Source organism: Gracilinanus agilis, chromosome 1 (assembly GCF_016433145.1).
Source record: "Gracilinanus agilis isolate LMUSP501 chromosome 1, AgileGrace, whole genome shotgun sequence".
NCBI classification, from domain to species: domain Eukaryota; kingdom Metazoa; phylum Chordata; class Mammalia; order Didelphimorphia; family Didelphidae; genus Gracilinanus; species Gracilinanus agilis.
In genome coordinates, this window is record NC_058130.1 from 57121371 (window position 1) to 57141881 (window position 20511).

General features: G+C 41.4%; 2 protein-coding genes across 6 annotated transcripts in view; one reads left to right on the top strand and one right to left on the bottom strand.

Moving 5' to 3' along the window:
* Positions 1-1568, top strand: part of MKRN2 (makorin ring finger protein 2) — a 35306-nt gene extending 33738 nt beyond the window's left edge. For both annotated transcript variants that reach the window (XM_044656855.1, XM_044656856.1), the window contains 2 exons: positions 121-265; positions 545-1568. In XM_044656855.1, the coding sequence (XP_044512790.1) occupies positions 121-265; positions 545-688 (289 nt within the window). In that variant the 3' untranslated portion in view covers positions 689-1568. The remainder of the gene's footprint in view (positions 1-120; positions 266-544) is intronic.
* A 1979-nt stretch (positions 1569-3547) lies between these two features.
* The window catches only part of RAF1 (Raf-1 proto-oncogene, serine/threonine kinase), a 76473-nt gene continuing 59509 nt past the window's right edge, over positions 3548-20511 (bottom strand). For all 4 annotated transcript variants that reach the window (XM_044666777.1, XM_044666977.1, XM_044666908.1 and 1 more), the window contains 7 exons: positions 18120-18204; positions 17488-17664; positions 13179-13225; positions 6275-6393; positions 5279-5410; positions 5024-5158; positions 3548-4758 (listed from right to left, as the gene is read on the bottom strand). In XM_044666777.1, coding sequence (XP_044522712.1) covers positions 4618-4758; positions 5024-5158; positions 5279-5410; positions 6275-6393; positions 13179-13225; positions 17488-17664; positions 18120-18204 — 836 coding nt within the window. In that variant the 3' untranslated portion in view covers positions 3548-4617. The remainder of the gene's footprint in view (positions 4759-5023; positions 5159-5278; positions 5411-6274; positions 6394-13178; positions 13226-17487; positions 17665-18119; positions 18205-20511) is intronic.

The window sequence follows — 20511 nt, forward strand, 5'->3', positions numbered from 1 at the left end:
TTTCCCCATCCAAACTTAATGAATATCCAGAAATCTGAAACCAGATCCTCCCATCCTCCATTCTAGACAGAGCAACCCAGAGAATAATGACCCCTTTTTTGCTCTCTCTCTTCTCTCAAGGAAAAAAGCATGTAAATACTTTGAGCAAGGCAAGGGGACCTGCCCCTTTGGTGGAAAATGCCTTTATCTCCATGCTTACCCAGATGGGACAAGAGCTGAACCTGAGAAACCTCGGAAACAGCTTAGTTCAGAAGGCACTGTGAGGGTAAGGAGCTGCAAGGGTGGCAGGTGGCTGGGCTGGGCAGTAGCTTTTCAGAATGCAGCATGTTCCATCCATGAGGGTCCCTCTGGATCTAGACCTGTCTGGGAAGCCAGTGTCCAGAGGAGCAGAGGCGCAGAAAACTTGTTCTTTTGGAGAATGTGCTTCTTGTCTTCCTCCCTCCTTCAAAGCTGGGCTTGAATGGCTCCTTTAGTTAGTAGGGCTCCGCTGTGTGATTATTTCACTGATGAGTTGGAATTGGTTCCTTGGCTGTGTGTTTTGCAGTTCTTCAATTCTGTCCGCCTTTGGGATTTTATTGAGGACAGAGAAAGCCGGCACATCCCAGCTACTGAGGAAGATGATGTAACCGAGCTCGGTGACCTTTTCATGCACCTTTCAGGAGTGGAAGAGTCTGCCTCGAATCCTTGAGAGTGAACTGAAGCCCCCTCCCCATCCCTCACCCCCTTACCATACCATACCATACCATACCATGGCTCTCTGCCGGACCAGGCCTGTGTGTTTAGAGAGGGTGTGCTGCAGAGTTTTACATTGACTGCAACAGTAGTTGGTGTGTCACTTGGATTAAGTGAGGTTGTGTTAAACCTTTGTCTGATCCAGTCTCCATTATTACAGCAATGGAAACATTGAAGGATATCAAATAAAAAATTAACAGAAGTCTATGTAATCTCCATTTTCATGGTTAATTAATTCTTCAGTTACTTTTAAACCTCTGTATGGCTGTCACCTGAAGACCAGACTAGCTAAGGTTGGAGAGATTCATCCCCAGGTCGGCCACAGCATCTCTTGAAGATTATCTACTAAGTCAGAAAGGGGTTGTGATCTTCACGTGCAGACGAATCAGCCACATTGATGAAATTACAGATCCTTGAGAGAATCCAACCAACCATTCATGTGCTTGGTCCATGCTGGTTGGGGACTTCCTGCTGGGAAAAGCACAAGGGGGCAGCCAGTCTGATAGAAGGACTGTTGTGGAAGAGATGGTGGCCTTCTACCTAAAGGATACACAGTGACCCGCAACAAAGGCTGCTTTTCAGCTTTCCACATCCCTTTTCCCTTCATGGGATAGTCTACACAAAGGTATGCCTGCCCCCATAAGCAAAACCCAGTATATGAAAAGCCACCTTTACAAAGTAAACAATGTGTCTCTTTTCTCTCAGGCATTTTCAGTTATTTGAATGTCAAAAATCTGATTTTACATCTTTTCAGGCACACAACATAGAAAATAAAGTCTTTCTGCAGTGTAAAACCTTAATTTGAGTTTGCCTATTAAAGCTGTTTTGATTTCTCAGGTATGGTCAGTCCGTCTGAGCTTATTTTGAGAGTGATATCTGTTTGAATCTCACTGCACTACCAGGTGAAAGTATCCACCAGTGTCCCCTTTTGTGGTGCTAGGGTGTCTGTTTTGGCTGGAAACAACTGAAAATGGCTACAAGGATTCCACTTTGGAAACACGATGTGTCGTAAAGGGGCTATATGTAGTGGGGATAGTAAAAGTCGAAAGGTGGACATCCCACCCCTCACCTCACTAAACAAGCTAGACCAGTGATGGGCAAACTTTTTAAAGAGGGGGCCAAAGGAAAGGAAAAAAACTTTAGGTAGGCCAATATGATTTATTAAAAAATACAAGAATTATTATTTTTTAATAAGCAGTGATACATTTTACAAAATTTCTTGTATTTTTTTAAATACTCAGTCCTATTACTAAGGCTGGGTAGAATATTTCAGGGGGCCACATCTGGCCCAAGGGCCATAGTTTGCCCATCGCTGAGCTAAACTATAGAGTGCCCCCATCAGAGAGCTCCCAACTTTAACAAGTTCTGCTAACATTGCTGTTTAAATTCCTACTAAATTAAAAGAATTCCCATCCCACTTGAGAAAGATTTTGTTACTTGTTACTAGTGCCGTAAGCTGTAACCTTTTACCCGAAGGTAAGCTGTAAGGTATTTGATACAAGTATTTGATAACTTCTGGTAGAAATAGTCTTCTCATTTTTATGGTTGAGGAAAAAGATGGCGTCCGGACGATGGGTATTCTCCTAAGGCCAAGTCTAGCACTGCTGCTCAGATCAACTGTTCTTATGGGAAGTCCATCCAAAAGAATGAGGTTTCAACACCTGAAGGCAGTAGGGAACCCCTGCCATGCAGGTTAGTTTGTAAATGTTCGTTATCAGTTGTTTCAGTCGCATATTTCTCCCCTCACTTATAAGGAGGCTTTACACATTTTAATTGCCATAATTACAAAATTCAAAATTTCTATGAATCAGAATGGCATGAACATCTAAGGCAGGGCTTGGCAACATATGGCTCGAGAGCCATATCTGGCTCTTTCTGCAGGAGCCATAAAGTCCATTTTTTTTCAGGCGCTGTTACAGGAACCACACTGTGAGCACTGTACGGCTCTCATGAAATTACATTTTTAAAAATGTGGCGTTTATGGCTCTCATGGCCAAAAAGGTTGCCGACCCCTAATCTAAGGGATGGAGGTATTAAAGGTCTGAAAGCTCTTTTCCTGTTTACGTCACCAATAAGAGTAAATATAGGGGGCAGCTGGGTAGCTCAGCAGATTGAGAGTGAGGCCTAGAGACAGGAGGTCCTAGGTTCAAATCTGGCCTCAGCCACTTCCCAGCTGTGTGACCCTGGGCAAGTCACTTGACCCCCAATGCCCACCCTTACCACTCTTCCACCTAGGAGCCAATACACAGAAGTTAAGGGTTTAAAAAAAAAAAAAAGTAAATATAGACCTTATGCTGGAAAGAGATCTTAGATGTCATCTAGTCCAATCATTATCTTCATAAGGAAATTGAGGACCAAAGATTAAGTTTAATGGCCACCTAAGTCTGAGGTAGCTAGATGGCTTAGCAGACAGAGCCAGACCTGGAGAGACGAAGTCCTGGGTTCAAATCTGGTCTCAGACATTCCTAGCTTTGTGGCCTGGGCAAGTCACTTACTACCACCCTGATGCCTATCCCTTACTGCTCTTATGCCTTGGAACTGATGACTTTTTAAAAAAGTAGACCTAGGTTTGACTCCTGCCCCAGATACCTACTGTAAGTCCAGTTTTCTACTCATTAATCTATGCTGCCCTCCCCCCACTCCAGCCATGTATTGCCATGTCTTAATTTTAGAATGAAAATAACTTTTTTGCCAGCTGACCTGCTTCTACTTCATGTGCTTCTAACTAAAGAAGAAAAATTTTATTGTCCTTTAGAAAATGTTCTAAAATTACATGATCTTCCCATAATAAATGAAAAAGGAGGCCATTAAAACCTAAATTTAACTTATTTTATTAAAATAAGATAAATCACTAGAACCATGGCTTACAATAAATTCATTTTCTCAGGAGCAATGAAAACAAAACCCAAACCATCACGAAAAACTGCATATACTCAGTTTCCTCGTTATATAAGGTATGACTATAAAAAGTGACAAGACAGACTTGCTTTTTTTTTGGAGGGGCAAGATACAAATGAAATCCATCTTTATAGTCATACCTCATATAGTGCATCTCCTGGAAGACAGCTTCAAATTGGTAGGTCACTCTGCTTGCTGAGAGTGGAGAAATATACTGAGAGGAGCATAGCAATTCCTCATTCAAAAGACCATCATTCCACAACTGGATACCTCATCAGGTGCAAAGAAGTCTATTAAGTACCAAGGTACCACTGATCCTTAGGTCAATAATTGCAGCAAGGCTGTATGTATGGCCCCCATTTGAGAACAGTACTATGGAGAACAGTTTATTCCATTCCTTCGCATTCGTTTTCTATGTGCAAAACTATCAGGTAACTTGCCATCTTTTAAAATAGAATTAAGATTCCTTGGCATGATCAGCACCCGTAGCAACTTGTTTAGAAAATTCATTATCCTCTCCTCTATGGAGCTGGACTGCCATCTTTGTCCGGAAACATCTTCTAGGACTGGAACAGTTCAGGATCCCCCCCCAAAGAATTTTAGCCATTCTTACTATAAAAATACTAATTTATCCAACAAAAATGGTCAAGAGAAAATATTGCCAAATAAGCACGGCCACCTCTGTGTAAAGGAAAATAAGGCTCATGGGCATCTATTTAAAAAAAATCTTGATTGTATTGCATCTTGTCTGTTAGTTATTGGTAAAATGACACCATTATGACACATAAAATGACACTAGTGGAAAACATTTCATCGGGAAAACAAACAGTAGAAAAAAGGCAACATGGAGTGATGCCCCTGTAGTATGTGAATTGTAGAAATCTGTAGCAGCTTCTTCAGAAGAAAAAAAAAATTCACCTCCTCCATGAAGGTAAGAAAAGCAGAACTTTGGGGACTTTCCTGTGGGGACAATGGTGCAAGATGTGCCTAGAAAACCGGGAGTCTGGTGGACGTCAATGTGCACGAGTTTATGTCCTCTGTGTGGGCTGCACGGTGCAGAGATGGTTCGGAAGCACTGCGGTTGATTTTCGGTAAAGAATGTTGTAGTAGCTCGATGGAAGACAGTATCTGGAAGAAGACATCGAAAGGGTCAGATTTCAGAGTTTCTTTCAAAATGATGTGAAAGTAGGATGTAAGGGCCCAGAACACATCCCTTCTCCAGCCTGAGGTGAGAACAAGAGACTAGGGATGGCTGGCTGACAGGAGGAGGGAGGAGGGATTAGGGAGGCACTTTCCAATCTCCTATCTCCTAGGGGTGCACCCTTGGGCAGGCCCTTCTGCAGCTTAAAGAACATAAACCCAGATGGTACCCAAGCCTTCCAGCAGTTCCCACCTGTGGGAAAAGAGGTCTCTCTTCCTTGACTTTCTTCACACAATCTGCTACAAGCCTCTTCATAGCTTTGGGGCAATTCTTGTATAGCTTACTGAGATCTGGAGATGCGTACCCTCGACCAACCATAAATATAATCTAAATGAAGAAGAGATTGGAAGGAGTTACTGCCACAGGTTACCTTTTACTTATTAAATCTGAGCCCCCATCCCAAGTCAACTGTTAAAAGTGGCCTTTCCCATTGCTGGCAGCACTCACCTGATCTCGGTTATTGATATGTGAATATGGTAGTTCCCCTGTCATCAGTTCATATAGCACAATGCCATAGGAATAGACATCGGATTGAAAGCTGAATGGATTATTGTCCTGCATGCGAATCACTTCTGGAGCCTAAAAAGGAAAATACATTAATCACCTTCCCTCAACATTTGGGGAGGAGTGAAGGACTAGATAAAGAAATCATTTTTGCTTTATATTTAGTTCCCATCAACCATCAGAGGAGGCTGAAGGCAGACTTTTCTACAAATCCTTTACAGAGTAGCAGTCTTTTGGGGATGGGGAAAAATAAAAGCTTGCAAAAGAAGCTGCACATATAGAAGGTTTGATAAGAATGCAGTGAGAAAGGAAAACTGGAATTTACAATTTTGAACTTGTACCCAATAAGTACTAGAAAAGTACTTAAGTGAATCCTGCTAGAAGAGCCTCCAAAGAGGGGGCCACTTTTAGCCAACAGGATTGACCTATTTCATCCACAGCCTGATAAACAAGGGCTTTGTTGTGGTTTTCAACATTTTAAAGTCAGCAAATCCTATCATCCAAAACTGATAGGGTTGAACCCATTGGGCAGATTTAAACAGTGAAAAAACAAGCAGCTATCAATACCTCCATGTGGGCTACCTGACTCCTGCTCCTTCAGCTGCATTCTACTAGATGAGACAATAGAAAAACTAAGATCAAGCCAGGAACCATTACTAGGCAAATCACTACCTCTCTGTGCCTTACTTCGTTGAATGGGATAAAAAACACAGAATGAAGAAAAATGAGGTGTTCAATTTGTGAAATTGGTGAGAATTCTTAAAAGTAGAAAAATGCCAAGGCTTTATTTCTTATTTATTGCTGAATTTAAATATGTTCCATCAACTATGGCATTTATTAAGTCTTAGTTGGACTATATGGTAACTGAAGATGGGCTGGGAGCTCAGGCTTGATCAGCTGAGTAAGAAAGCCACATTGAAATGGAGGTTATTTCCTTACCATCCAGAGAATGGAACCTGTTGGCTGTTCCACCTGTTGAGAGCCACTCCATCTAGATTTCACTGTTGCCAAACCAAAGTCTCCTATTTTCACTGTCAAACCTTCATGAAGAAATATATCTAAACATGTTTGTTAAGGAACCCATTTTCAAAGAATGACATAGGGCATGAATTGAACTGGACCTTCTGCCCAATGCATAAATAAAACCCTTTCCATGACATCTTCGACAAATAATCAAGACCTTTGGAACACTTTCAATGATAAGGAATTCAATACCTTATTGAAGAGCCAGTTCTTGTTGTGACCCTAATTTTCCTCTCTTGGAGCCAAACAAATCAGGCTTAACGCTTGTTTCTTTTTTTGTCACTTCAAAGATTTTCCTATTTTTAAACCTAGTTCATTTGCGGTCTCATTTTGTTTTGTTGCTCAGCCATTTTTCAGTCATGTCTGACTTAGTGACCCCATTTGGAGTTTTCTTGATAAAAATACTGGTGTGGCTTGCCAATTTCTTCTCTAGCTCATTTTACAGACAAGAAAACTGAGAGAAACAGGATCTCAGCCCACATTTGAACTTGGGCAGAGGAGTCTTCCTGATTCCAGGCCCAACATTCTCTCCACCACACCACCTAGCTGCCTTAAATACACATACACACAATTTATATACATATTTTCTACCACCAAAAGTATTGAAGTTGATTTGGAGTACTCAAAGATAGATCTCATGGGGGTTGGGAGATGGATGAGTTACTATGGGCCTCAAGTGGCCTTATCTGCCAACCAGTCTAGTTAAATCTGGAGAAGCTCATTACCAGGTTGGTCTGAGTGTTTTGGTTTTTTTTTTTGGTTTTGGCCTTACCATCTCCAAAGGACTATCCTACCACATTAAAGGATTTAAATATGAAATTGTGTGAAGAATACCAAAAAAGGTAGACATTCCTTAACTATTCTTTTCTACATGAATTTTGGAAAGCCCTTCTTCAATATACCCTGGCCTCCCCTCCTTTGCTTCTCTTTTCATCTCATGACAATCCCCCTCACCATACAAGGTTCATCCCTTGCAAAACGCCCTTCGCAGGGTGACCCAAATTTGATCCGCCAAGCCATACTATATAGAAGCCAGTAGCCCACACCAGTGAAGGTGTCCTGCTCTTGTGTCATCTGCAAATAGGGGTGTCCTGAAGGACCTAATCTGCTACACACCAACCAGTCTCTCTCCATGGCAGCAGTAAATACCTAAGGTGGACATATCTTGGCTATATGCTTTCCTTCATATACCTCTCAAGGAATCTCATATGATCTTATGAACATATTCAAAGGATCCACATAATTGGAGCAAAGTATTTAGGACTGCATTTCCATCTCTCTAACCAAGCGCTTAAAAAAACCAAGTAACGGGATGCTATACACTTGAGATGCCAAACATGCCCAGGTGCAAATGTGATTGGGAAATACTTAAAAAATAAAAATGCATCACAATTACAATGAACTCAAGGATGAGGCCTTTAGGGCTCCTTATGTCTGATTTAGTGGCCTCATTTCCTATTTGATTTTGACAGCTTTTCTGTATTCCATTGTTAACCACTGAATGGAAACTACTGTAGATTAGTTTGTGAAAATGTTCCTGACAAAAGAAGTATGAATAAATGTAAAAAAGCCAAAGTATTAAACACATTCCTTAAAACTGACTTACCCTTAATAGCAAATAATTAAATGCAACTGTAGGTTTACACAACCACTATTTGTCAAGTCTTACTGACTGAGGCTGGCCCTTCATTATTGAAAATGAAATATACATTAAGAAAGTAGGAAAAAGGATTGATGCGATTTAAAAAAACCACATCAAGTTAATCCTTTAAAAGAAGCATAAAGGAAAAATCTTGAAAACTGGAGAAAAAACCTAAACAAAAAAGACTTCTGTTATCTTTAAAAATCTAACAAAACTTTAATTAACTTGATTAAATAAAATCAAATTACCAAACTATAGCAATGTGAATTCACAACAGAACAAAAATAACTATTAGGGTCTGTCTACTGTACAAAAATTTATGCTAACAAGCAAGAGTTTAAGGGAAATAATTACCTACAATGTTTAATGTTTAAACCTCAAATCAATAAAACACGATATAGAGATCTTAAATAATTCAATCTTAGACAGTAAAAATGAGCCTTAGACTAGGTTGCTCTTATAGGTGAATTCTGGCAAGTGTGTTAAAGAACAGTTAATACAAATAGGACATTTTTCTGAATAACTGAAAAAGAAAGCACTTTACAAAATTCCATTCATGATGAAAATACTAAACACTTAAAACAGAGAGAAAAAAACTGAGAACCAAAAATTGTCAACTGAGAAAAAAATCTGTGTCAAATATGTCTGGTGAATATACAAATAAATAGGGAACTTTAACACAAATATATGAGACCAAAAGCCATTTCCTAAAAGACAGTCAAAGCCTATGTGCAAACTTTTTAAAAGAATTTCAATTTAGTAACAGCTAAATGATGGTTATAAATTGCTAATAAGGAAAATTCAAATGGAAGCAACTGAGATTTTCACTTCACATCCAGAAAATTGGCAAAAATGGGAAAAGCTGGAAACAGACTGGCCATGAGTGATGAACTGGTGCACTCATTTTGGAAAAACTATTAGAAGTATGACAAAAAGTGATCACAGTTTTTCATGCCGTTTGATCCAGAGTCCACAAGACCACAAATCCACCTCCAGGAAGTAGATACAGAAAGGTTCTATATACACCCAAATATTTAAACAGCACTTTGTTAGCAATGAAGTGAACAAATGCAGAATGAAGCCAGAAGAACCAGGAGAACAATGTGCACAGTAATGACAACAAAGAAGGAAGGAACAAACAAAATGCCTACGACTGCTAGGGCACCGGGCCTCCTCATTCTTACTGGAGATGGGGGCAGAGGAGGTCTCTCCAGCACGGTCAGTGTGTCAGCTGATACAGTGAGATGTCTTTTTAAACAAAGAGAAGCCTCACTGGGTAGAGTGGAGTGGTGATATTCACAAATGAATGTCTATAAAAATAAAACTTGTAAAAATATAGCTATAGGCTCCATAAAAATATTTGAAAAGGAGAGAAAATGTACTTAATACTTTCTCATTTTCAAGAACATCCTCATGAAGTGGGTGCATGGTTAAAATAGTTTTCTCCCCACTTATCGAGATGTTCCCCCCCTTCTTCATCCCCTCCAACCACTGAGGGAGGGGAAAGAAAAGCCCTGTCCCCCAAACCCTTACCTTCCATTTCAGAATCAATCTTATATATTGGTTTCAAGGCAGAAGAGCAGTAAGGGCTAGGCAATGGGGGTTAAGTGCCCAGGGTCACACAGCTAGAAAGTATCTGAGACTGTGTTTGAACCCAGGACCTCTCATCTCCAGGCCTGGCTCTTAATCCACTGAGCCACCCAGGTGCCCCCCACAAAGCTCTTCTAACAAAAAAGCATTGTTAAACATAAGGAGAAAAAATTTCATAATAGCTATATCCAAAAATGTGCCTTATTCTGCATCTTAGCCAATCACTTGTGTTATATTGAAACTCTGGGAGCTGGCAGTCCACACTGTTGATTGACAGGTGGGGTCCGCTGGATCTTTAGAATGTTCACAGGGGTCGTGAGGACAGGGGAGAGAACGGTTGGCTCAGGGGTTATAAATACCCTGGCAGCCCTGACTTTTGGTTCCTTTCCTTCCCTTGGACTTGAGATCTGTGGATCCTGGTCTTTGGGATTGGTGACTTGCTGAGCTCAACCTTGCAAGATCCTCCTGTCTTGTACTTGTCTAACACTGTCAACCTGTACCCAGACCATCACTCTTCTAATTCTACTGCCCCTAGATATTAGGAATCAAATTATCTATAGTTATCTAGGTTTCCCAGGGCTCGGGAGGGATCTGGGAAGTGGGCAGGGGAAGAAGTGGGTGGAAAAGGGTGAATACCTGAAGGCTGTTTAGGCATAACATCTGGCAGAAAGAAGAAGCTGAAAGACATCAAGCAGCAGCTTGCTTACTCTGGTTTGGCTTTGGCCAGGCTGAGCCAGAGGAGCTAACTACCAGAATCAATTATACCTGTACAGCTCTGAGGATTTACTATCATAAAAGTAGTTAGGGTTTCCCAATTCCTCTATCCATTCCCAATACCCCTCTTTGCTAATTATAGATAAAGCCTTTCAAGTACCTTCCTGGAGTGGTTATTTCATAGCTTCTCTGGGAAGGGAGATACGCAGTCAGATAAACCGTTACCAAGACTTACAGAGCCCAAAATCTATTATCAATCAACCCCAGGTGGGACCTGAAGGATCCTGCCTGGGCACTGTTATAAAGGAGGGAGGTGTCACATCATCTAGCTAAGGTGGCAAGCCTCAGTTGATCTTGCCCTAGCCACTTATTTGGACTCCACTGCTGTCACACAATTACCAGTGGTAGTATCCAGGTAGTTCACCTCTCTCTCTCTCTCTCTCCATCTACATTTTTATTTATTTTTTATAACACTTGTCAGACAGAATCCTGGTTTATCAGTATTCTTATTCTCCTATTTCTGCTCACGTTCCTTCTGCATCAGTTCCCAAGTTTCTCTGAAACAATTTCTTTCATCTCATGTCACAAAATCACACAAGATTTGGTAGCTTGCACTCTGGGAATATGATATTCCAAAGGGCAAAAGATAAAGTTTAAAATCAAGAAAAATTACTCAGCCAAATAGAGCATAATCTTATGGGGGCAAGGGTGGGGTTTGACCTTAAATAAAATAGAATGGGGAAAGTAGGTGGCTCAATGGATAGTCATCTAGAGACAAGAGGACCAGGATTAAAATCTGACCTCAGACATTTCCTAGTTGTATGACCCTGGGCAAGTCATTTGACCTCATCCGCTTAGTCCAAACCACTCTTTTGCCTTGGAACCAATACTTAATACTAACTTTTTTATTTTTAAAAAATTTTTCCTTGGTTTAAAATTTTTTCCCATGGTTACATAATTCTTGTTTTCTCTCTCCCCTCTCCCAGAATTGACAAGCAATTCCACTGGGTTATACATATATTATCACGCAAAAAAACATATTTCCATATTATTCATTTTTGTAATAGAATAATATTTTACAACCAAAACCTGACATCATACAGCCCATCTAAACAAGTGATAAATCATAGGTGGATAGCGTTCTTTCTCATAAGTCCCTTGGGATTGTCCTGGATCAATGCATTGTTATTAGTAGCAAAGTCAATCACATTTGATTGTCCCACAGTGTTATAGGCTCTCTGTATAATGATCTCCTGGTTTTGCTCATTTCACTCTGCATCAGTTCAAATACTGACTTTTAAATGGAAGGTAAGGGTTTTAAAAAAAAAAAACAAACCCTCCAAGACCAAAAACAGAGGAGGCAAAATAATATAATGGATAAAATAAATGGATAAATACAAGTGAGCAACAAGAAGAGGCCATAAAAGATGAATGATTGACATTGCAAGAGGGAGATGATCTAAGTGTCCCCTTAGAACCCTAATGTCATCAGAGATTGTAGATAGACTGAAAGAAGATTTGGGTATGACAACTATGTTCTAAAAAAATCAATCTCCATTGCAGAATGAAAGGAATAACAGATCATGCTGAATGTATACTGGCTCTGAGCTATTTTTTAGAAATTACTGTTTTTAATTAAATCCATGATATCTTTTTTGGGGGGGGGGATGTGTGGGGGGAAAGAGTGTATTTCTCCCATTAGAAGACTACAGAAATGAAGATAAATCAGACAGGCCTATTTTAGGCCCTGGCAGTGCTTCAGATTCTTCATGGAGCAGAAGATTCTGCCTAACTCCAGAGCCTTTCCTTCTAATAGCTTCCCAAAGAACTGCCTCTTTCTTCAGTGTTCATTTTGTTATTTGGTCTATTATATCAAAGTTTTCATTTTACTTGTACAAAATCATTTTCTGGATAACGAATCATATGCTTCAGCCCAAGCAGATGGTTCCCTTCCCTGATGCCCCTTTTTCCTTCTTCCATACTTTTGCCCATGCTGTCCTATTCTTTGCAATTCTCCCGTTGTTCAAAGCTCAGCCTAAAGGCCATTTCCTCCATGTGGTCCTCTTGGATCTACCCATCACGGATGATCTTTTTCCCTCTTGGCCAGGGCACTCAGCTCTGTGACAGGGGCCATGTTTTCTCCTCCATCTTCCCCAGTACCCAGCCAAGCAGTCTGCACACAGACTGCCCCGAGGCACTGGCCACCATACTGAAATGCCCAGTCTCTCCACTAGAACGGAGGCAGATACCCATCTGTTAGGGAATGGCTAGACAAATGGCTAGACCGTACATGAATGTCAGGAATACAGCAGTGACAGAAGCCTTGAGACATTGCTGACTGTGTGACCCTGGGCAAGTCCCGTACCCCGTCTTTAAGGATAGGCACCAAGCCTGGCCTAGAGAAGAGGCCGAGTCAGGAGGCCATACGTGGGAAAGCCTGCAGGTGACATCATTAGTGTTACCGTGTTTGGAGGGGAACCTGGGAAAGGTGGGTGAGGAAAGAACAATGTAATGATCAAAATTCATTTTAGGAAACGAAAATGACCAAAGTCAGCCCTGGAGCAGTGAGAAGGTATCACAACCCCCTGGGAGGTGGGTCAATGTTAAGGGACCAATAATTCTCTGGGAGCAAGCGGGGGAAATGCAGATGATTTAAAAACAAGATGGAGCAAAGAGAAATGCTTAGACTCAAGGTTACCCAGATGAGAAGTGGACATTTCCTCCAGGAAGCCTTGGAGACCCAGGCCTTGGCTCCCACACTGGGGGTTGGGGTGGGGGGGGGGGGAGCATCCAGAAGAACTGACAAAGGACATGGGGATCTTCCTGATCCCGACACCTTCCAGATGCAGATTAAATAACATAATTAAAGGATACTATTTGATTTCATGTCTCTGTGGATGATGTTCTTTGCATGTAAATAACTGTAAAAGAAAAAAAGCTTGTAAAAATCTGTTCATCCACCTGTGGGGTAGAATCAGGCAGCATTTCCAGATAACCAGAATGCACCAAAGGAAGCAGACCAGTTCCCTCATTCAGTTCCTTTATAAGGTACCTTTTGGATAAGCAAACCAATTCCTTCAGGGTCCATAACCTTCCCCTCCCCACCTTATGTCAAATGGTGTCACAGAGCAGCTCCAGCCTAAAGAGAGCAGAGAAAGGCTGTTGGCACTCAGAAGGACCTGAGAGGTCATCTAGGCACATCCATCCCTTTAGAGAGGCTTCTACACAGCATTTATTCACTATAACACCCAGAGACAATGGATATTTCTATCTACATGGGTCAGGAACCTCTTTGTTGCTGTTTAGTGTAACATGCATGACCTTAAGTGGGTACTGCCTCACAGAATTCCACAGTACCCCACAGAACTCCAGGAGAGGGGGCAGTTAAGAATGTGGGTATAAAAGCAGGACACCCAACTTGGCAATCTAACTCTTTGAGGGAGTTGGGTGCCTTGAGAGGGGTAGAATTTTACTTCTCTGCTAGCTCATTTCTGACCTCAGAGCAGTGAGTGATTCTTTGCTGTTTACTCCATACAGACTAAACCAGGCTGTGAGCACTGAAAATACCTATAGGCAGTATCCCAGCTAATCTCTAAACAATATAGATCTACAATCAAGATTATCTTCACCATCTTAAACTTTGATGTTTTAAATGAAATATCTTTTCCAATACTATCAGAATTGATCAGAGCTACTTCCATTAAGCTTAAATCAAGATTTTGTATAGGTGTAAATGCTTTTCTATCTTCAATTCTTAAATTACTGCTTTCCATCCCATAGATTCTCTCTTTCATTTCTATAATATCATTTTCCATCTGCAATTCTTCTTCAGTCTTTTCCTTGTAATTATGTTTTATATCAGCTAGTCCATAATTTATTACTGCATTTCCCAGCTCCTCTTGCCCACTTTTCCCTGTCTTATCACTGCCATAGCCCTTGTCCATTGCTTCAACAATCAATGCTGCTTCCTCGGTTCATAAGCTAGTATGTAGTCCTTCTCCTTGGCTCACATACTCTTCCATCTTAGATAAACTTGGGGAACTATTGAAATTGGAGCAGTTGTGGTCACAACATCTTGATTTTACACTACCACTACACCTAGTATTACTGTCTTTGTTATTATCGTTGTATCTGGAATTGTAAAAGGTGTTTTTCCTGCTATTATTGTTATAGTTGTTTTGGTTATTAAAATTAATTTGTGATTTGTAGTGACAATCCTTAACAATGTGGCCTAATTTGTGACACAAATAGCATCTCTTGACTTTGTTGTTATAGGATTGGATTGTCTTGGTCTACTTCTATGGTTTGGTGTTTACAAAGTCATGTTCTTAATCTCTTCAATTTCTTTTGCATTCTTGGTCTCCAAGAGCAGTTTCTTCAATTCAGCAAAGATATTATCTTTTTCTTTTCCTTATCAGTGTTTTTTGATTGTTTAGGCTCCCTTTCTCTAGACTCATGCACATAAGAAGCTATTTTTCTAAAGTCTTCAATAGATAGGGATTCCTACTGTGGGCAATTTAAATGAAAGTATGTTTGAATGGGACTTGCACTGCCCTTCACAAATTGCCTTCTAATATGCTGGATGTTATCTTCATTCATTTCCCTAAATCTCTCTATGGTCTCTCCTGATTCTACCAGTCTATCAAGATATAGGCTTGAGTGCTTATTATCCCCCTGCCTTAGTTTCTCAAATGAGCCCCATGCATTTGAGCAATGTGCATGGATCCTTATCGCCTCAGCTACATTTTCTCTACATGGTTTTAAATATGCCATGTTGGCATGGGATGATAGCTCAAGGTCCGGGTGGTGTTCTGACCAAAAGGCTGGGTGGGGTTGCTCCTAGTCTCTGCAGTGAACTTTGCCCTTTTACTGGGGGTGTAGAGCTCAGTCAAAAGCTGTTCCACATCTTCAAAAGTTGGATTGTAAAGATGCACAACCCTTTTGAACTCTTTTATTGACTTGTGTAGATTTAAATAATATTGTGGGAACTTCTTCAAGATCACTAGGTCGCCCCCAGAAAATGGCTTGTACCCCTTTACATGTAGGATCCCCAAGTCAGGTTGGACAACAGTCCTGTCTGTTATAGGTAAGATAGTTACAGCAGCAGCCTCAGCTCCTTTTGTTTCTTCTTCACTGTTTGTACCTTTGGCTTTATCATTGGTGTCATCTTGGATAGTCCCTTCAATCAATTCCAGCTATAAAATGGTTTTGGCATCTAGTTTTTTGTCTTCCCTTATTTGCCTATTTATTTCAATGAGTTGTTTCACTTGTTGTTTCGGTATCTCAATAACTGCACTGGTATCCTCTATCTTGCCAAAAGTATGCCCAATTAACTCTCCCAGAACCCAATAAGCCTGAAACATTGACACCAGTTTTGCCCCTCCAGTTGGTATGTAAGTTAAAGCTTGCCCAATGGTTATAGTCAGCCATTGGTTTGAATCATATATCCTAAACAGCTCCATGAAGAATTGGGGTATTTAAATTACCCACAAATTATAAAACCCTTTCCAAAAGCTGTATAGCAACAAGGTACTACTGCTCCCTATTGTGACTAACATCCTGTTTAGGGAATTAGCCATGATGTAATCAGCTTCTTTTGGTTCAGAAATCCTAGGCTGGCTGGCCAAACTGTAAAGATGGGTCCAGTTGGCAATGGTGTCACAGCAAAGAATCACCCTGCTCCCTGGGGTCAGAGATAAGCTAGCAGAAAAGTAACATCCTACCCCTCTCAAGCTACCCAGCTCTCCCCAAAGAGTCAGATTGCCAAGATGGGTGTCCTCCTTTTATACCCACATTCTTAACTGCCCCAACTGCCCCCTTTCCTGGAGTTCTGGGGGGTACTGTGAAATTCTGTGAGGCAGTTCACCCCACTTAAGGTCATGCATGTTACATTAGTCATGTATGATTTTTCATGACCTCATTTGGGGTTTTCTCAGCAAAAATTCTGGGGTTTGCCATTTCCTTCTCCAGCTCATTTTACAGATAAAGAAACTGAGGTAGAGTCATTTAAGTCATTTTCCTAGGGTCACACAGCCATTAAGTATCTGAAGCTGGATTTGAACTCATGAAGATGAGTCTACCTGATTCCAATCCCAGTGCTCTATCTGATGCACCACCCAGCAGCCCATCCTTATTGTACACTGGACATTAAAAAGAATCTCAAACCCAAAGTCTCACTCCTACTGTTGTTCTAAAATAAAAACATGCAATTAAAAGAAAAAGTTTAGTCTAGCTCCATTAAAGAAGATCCCATAACCCTGGGATGACTGCAGGTCTAGAACTTCAAAGGCTGATGTCCTCATTTTAAGAATGAGAAACCTGAAGCCCAAGGAGGGTCAACATCTGTGACCATGGTCAGAGGCATTCAACACTGACTTTCCCCAGGGAATAAAACCTGAGTTTCTACTTCAGCAGACACTTGGTCTATTCTGATAACACCCTCATGGATTTCTCTTCTCCAGCTTGAAGCTTCTCTGCCTTTTGGGGGTTGTTAAGTTTCATCTTAGAAATGCCCAAAGTTGTGGTCTTTCCAGATGACATTAAGTTACAGTCAACTGTGACCAAAGCTGTTGCTAGACCTGCTCTTGGAGCCCCTCTGAGCTCAGAAGGTGGAGATGTTGAAGATTAAAAGGCTTATTTTGGAATCAGGATTAAACTTAGGCTCCCAAACCTGCAAGACAGCACGCAAGTCCCTCAGCCCTTTTGAGATTGTTCAAGTGGAGATGACAGTTATTCTGCTGATGTGCAAGTCCGTCCTAAACCAAGCACTCTGTGAGGACTAGCAACAGAAATAGGAGTTTCTGTCATTAGTGACTGGGGGAAAGGAGGAGGGCACAAAAAAGATCCAAGCGGCCTTCCTCAACGCCAATATGGTGGGAGTACGGGGCTTCTGAAGAGTTCATAGTGGGGTTCACTGGAGTTTCTGTGACAGCTGATGCTACACTGCAGTATTTGAGGTGGTGAGAGGGATGGAAAACACATAAATCATGGGAGTGACATCATCTCTGAAGGTTTCATGTACTCTGAGCCAGCTTAACCTTGAGGCTGAGTCTTAAATACAATTTTGTCCATATTACATGTAAAATAAATGTTATACAGGCATAAACATAAATACATATTAAATGTCTTTTTAAAACCAGGAATATTCTGAACACGTCAATCTTCAGACTCCTAAAGTACTTACTCCATTCCTTGCGCTGTCTGCCGGGCAATATCAATAAGCTGGAACATTTGAAATTTGGTCTCCTGGACATGAAGGTGTTTATAGAGGCTGCTCCCCTCACACCACTGGGTCACAATCGCCAGGTTATCTTTAGTCATATAACCCATGAACAACAGAATGTTAACATGCCTTGTTTTTCTGAAGAAAAAAAAAAATCCCCATGATTCTTCAAAATAACAAACAAAAAAAAGTTTACTGACAAATTTTAGGGAACTCAAAGCCAGGGTCAAAGCAGCCAAGGCACTGTAGTCTAATTAGAAAACTTTAGCCTAAAAATAGTCTCTCTGCTTAACTTCTCTGAACTTGGGCCAATCAATGAGTGTCTCTAGGCTTTATGTTCCTTACCTGTAAAATGAGAGATTAGAAGTTTCAGTACTGGTTACAAGACACCATCCAGGGTGCTCTTGCTAGAATGAGCCTGGCCTCAAGCAGTGCCCATCACAGTGGGGCACCAGTGGCCCAGAGAGCTGTGAGAGGAGGGACCCCGTATGCCTGCTGAGATGACTGACCTCTGGAATATTTTCACAGAACAAATAGCACCCCCTTGGCAGAAAGGGCCCTGAAGCAAGAGCCCACAGAGTATCTCAGCTCACCTTAACACAGCCACTTCGTTCCTGAAAGCCTGAAACTGTTCTGGGGTTGGATCGATGACCTTTAATATCTTCACGGCAACATCTCCTGCAAATTAATTAAAGTCAGCATGACAACCAGGAACTTTTTTCTTCATGTCAGCATCAGTATGACAGAGTGGGAAGTGCCCCATGAGACGGGCACCAAAAAATGCAGACTCTGCTACCAATGCTTCTTGTGTATGATTTTTCTTACATCTCCTCACTGTGTCACCCTCACCAGTCTTCTACTACCTCTAAGATCTGATGGGATATCCCTGCTTAGCATTTACAGACCTCCAGGACTGGCCACTCAGCTCATTTTCACACTCTCTGACCCACGTCCAGCTAGCGACTACTTTTGCTGAGCTCTTCATCACGGCTCTTCTTTATGCCCACTTAGTTTGCCTGCTGTTTCCCTCAATAGAAGGCAAAGCTCCTTGAGGGCAGGGGCTGCCTATTTGCCTTCCTCTGCACCCTGGGCACCTCATACAGTGCTGGGCTCATAGGAAGCACTTCAGAATGCTTTTGTGCCAGCTCAGTCCTTCTACCACCCAACAGGCACACAGTGTGCTCTTTCTCTAGCTCCCTCAGTCCTGAAGCCCTCCTGAATTCCCCACCAACCTCCCAACCATCCCTCTTTGTCTGTGAGCTCCCAAAGCACAGGTACCTAGTGCATACCACTAATATTGTGTGACTTGGGCTTTGCGGGAGGGAGCAGTGTCCCATTTACTCTATTATGTTAAGCTTTATAAAGGCCGAATATGTCAAACATCTTTGTACCCCTGGCATAAGCCTGGGTACTTGGTAAGGCATCTGTAGTTACAGACCACGTATTTATAAATGCAAGTATGTTGCTTTTTTTTTTTTTGGTAGAAGCACTGGGAAGAAGGAAGCCTTTGGAAAACTTTAGGCCTTTCATCTCATGGGAACTTTTGTGTTTTGAAGAAATCAAAATTTTACATTCCTTTTGAGATAGTAAAATTTTGTGTCTAAAGAATTTTTGCATTAAAATAGCCAAATCTCCCTAAAATGACCATTTGTTTATAAAATAATAAACAGTGCTAGCAGCTACTTTTTTCCCCCCAAAAGATACCAACTAAAATTAAAGAATTTGCAAGCTGATAATTCAAAGCCTTATGAAATGAATCTGAATCAACCAGTCAACAAATATTTCCTGAATGCCTACAATGGACAAGCCCTTGCTCTTGGAGCTGTTGTTTTCCATTTCCTTGGCCCAATGAGGAAGAATGAAACTGGCATAGGAAACCAGTCAGTCATTTCAGACAACTTCTAAAGGACCCAGGGGATCTTGGGTTGCTGAAATGTCTACTTGGTTTCTACTTGGGACTCAATTCTTCTTGCTTTTGAAAAATTCAGGGGGCAGCTGGGTAGTTCAGTGGATTGAAAGCCAAACCTAGAGATGGGAGGTCCTAGGTTCAAACCTGGCCTCAGACAGTTCCCAGCTGTGACCCTGGGCAAATCACTTCCCCATTGCCTAGCCCTTACTGCTCTTCTGCCTTGGAACACAGTATTGATTCCAAGTCGGAAGGTAAGGGTTTATTTAAAAAAAAAAATTCAGTTCAATTTTATTTTTAGTCCCAAATTTTCTCCTTCCTCCAATAAGAGGGCAAGAAAAGCAAAGTCTTAAGGTCTAATTCTAAGCACATTCCATATCAGTGCATGGCCCTACTAAAAAAGCCCAGTAGCCATGGAGCCAGAAGGTTTGTCCTGGCATCCCTGTTCTGCTCTGTTCAAGCTGTGGACACAAGATGAAATCTCTTAATTTCTCTGAGCCTGTCCACTCTTCCAGAAAGCAGAGTCAATGATTACTGCTCTGCTTACCTCAAGGTTCTTATGAGAAAAGCATGTATACTGCAGAAAATATAAGCTGTTGCTATTCCTTATTACCAAATAGCAGAATAGATCCCAATGAGAACTCCCCCCCCCCCTTGTTTGCTTTATAAGTCATCAACTCCTCACCCTCCACTAAGGGCTGTGCTTATACTTTACTGTGGCCCCAAGGACCTTGTGCTGGGAGAGTCAAAGAAGGCTTTGGCAGCTCCCCACAGCTGAAAGGCCTCAGGCAAAGGCTCTGTAAGGTCAGGGCAGATGAGTCTGGAGAGGGTCACTGTTATCATGAAGTCCATCCTGGAATATGGTTTTGGGAGAAGGGTTGGAGGGGAGCACAACTCATGAAGGTGATCCACTAAAGCTAATAAAAGATTTAAAACTGGGCTGCTCAAAGGAGAACTGAAGCCTGTGAAACCACAGATCCTTGGGGTATTAAAATAAGTAGAACCTGGGAATCCTCCTAATTCTCACAACAAATAAAGCTTCACCAATACCATCCCTCCACCCCCAACCCCCATATTAA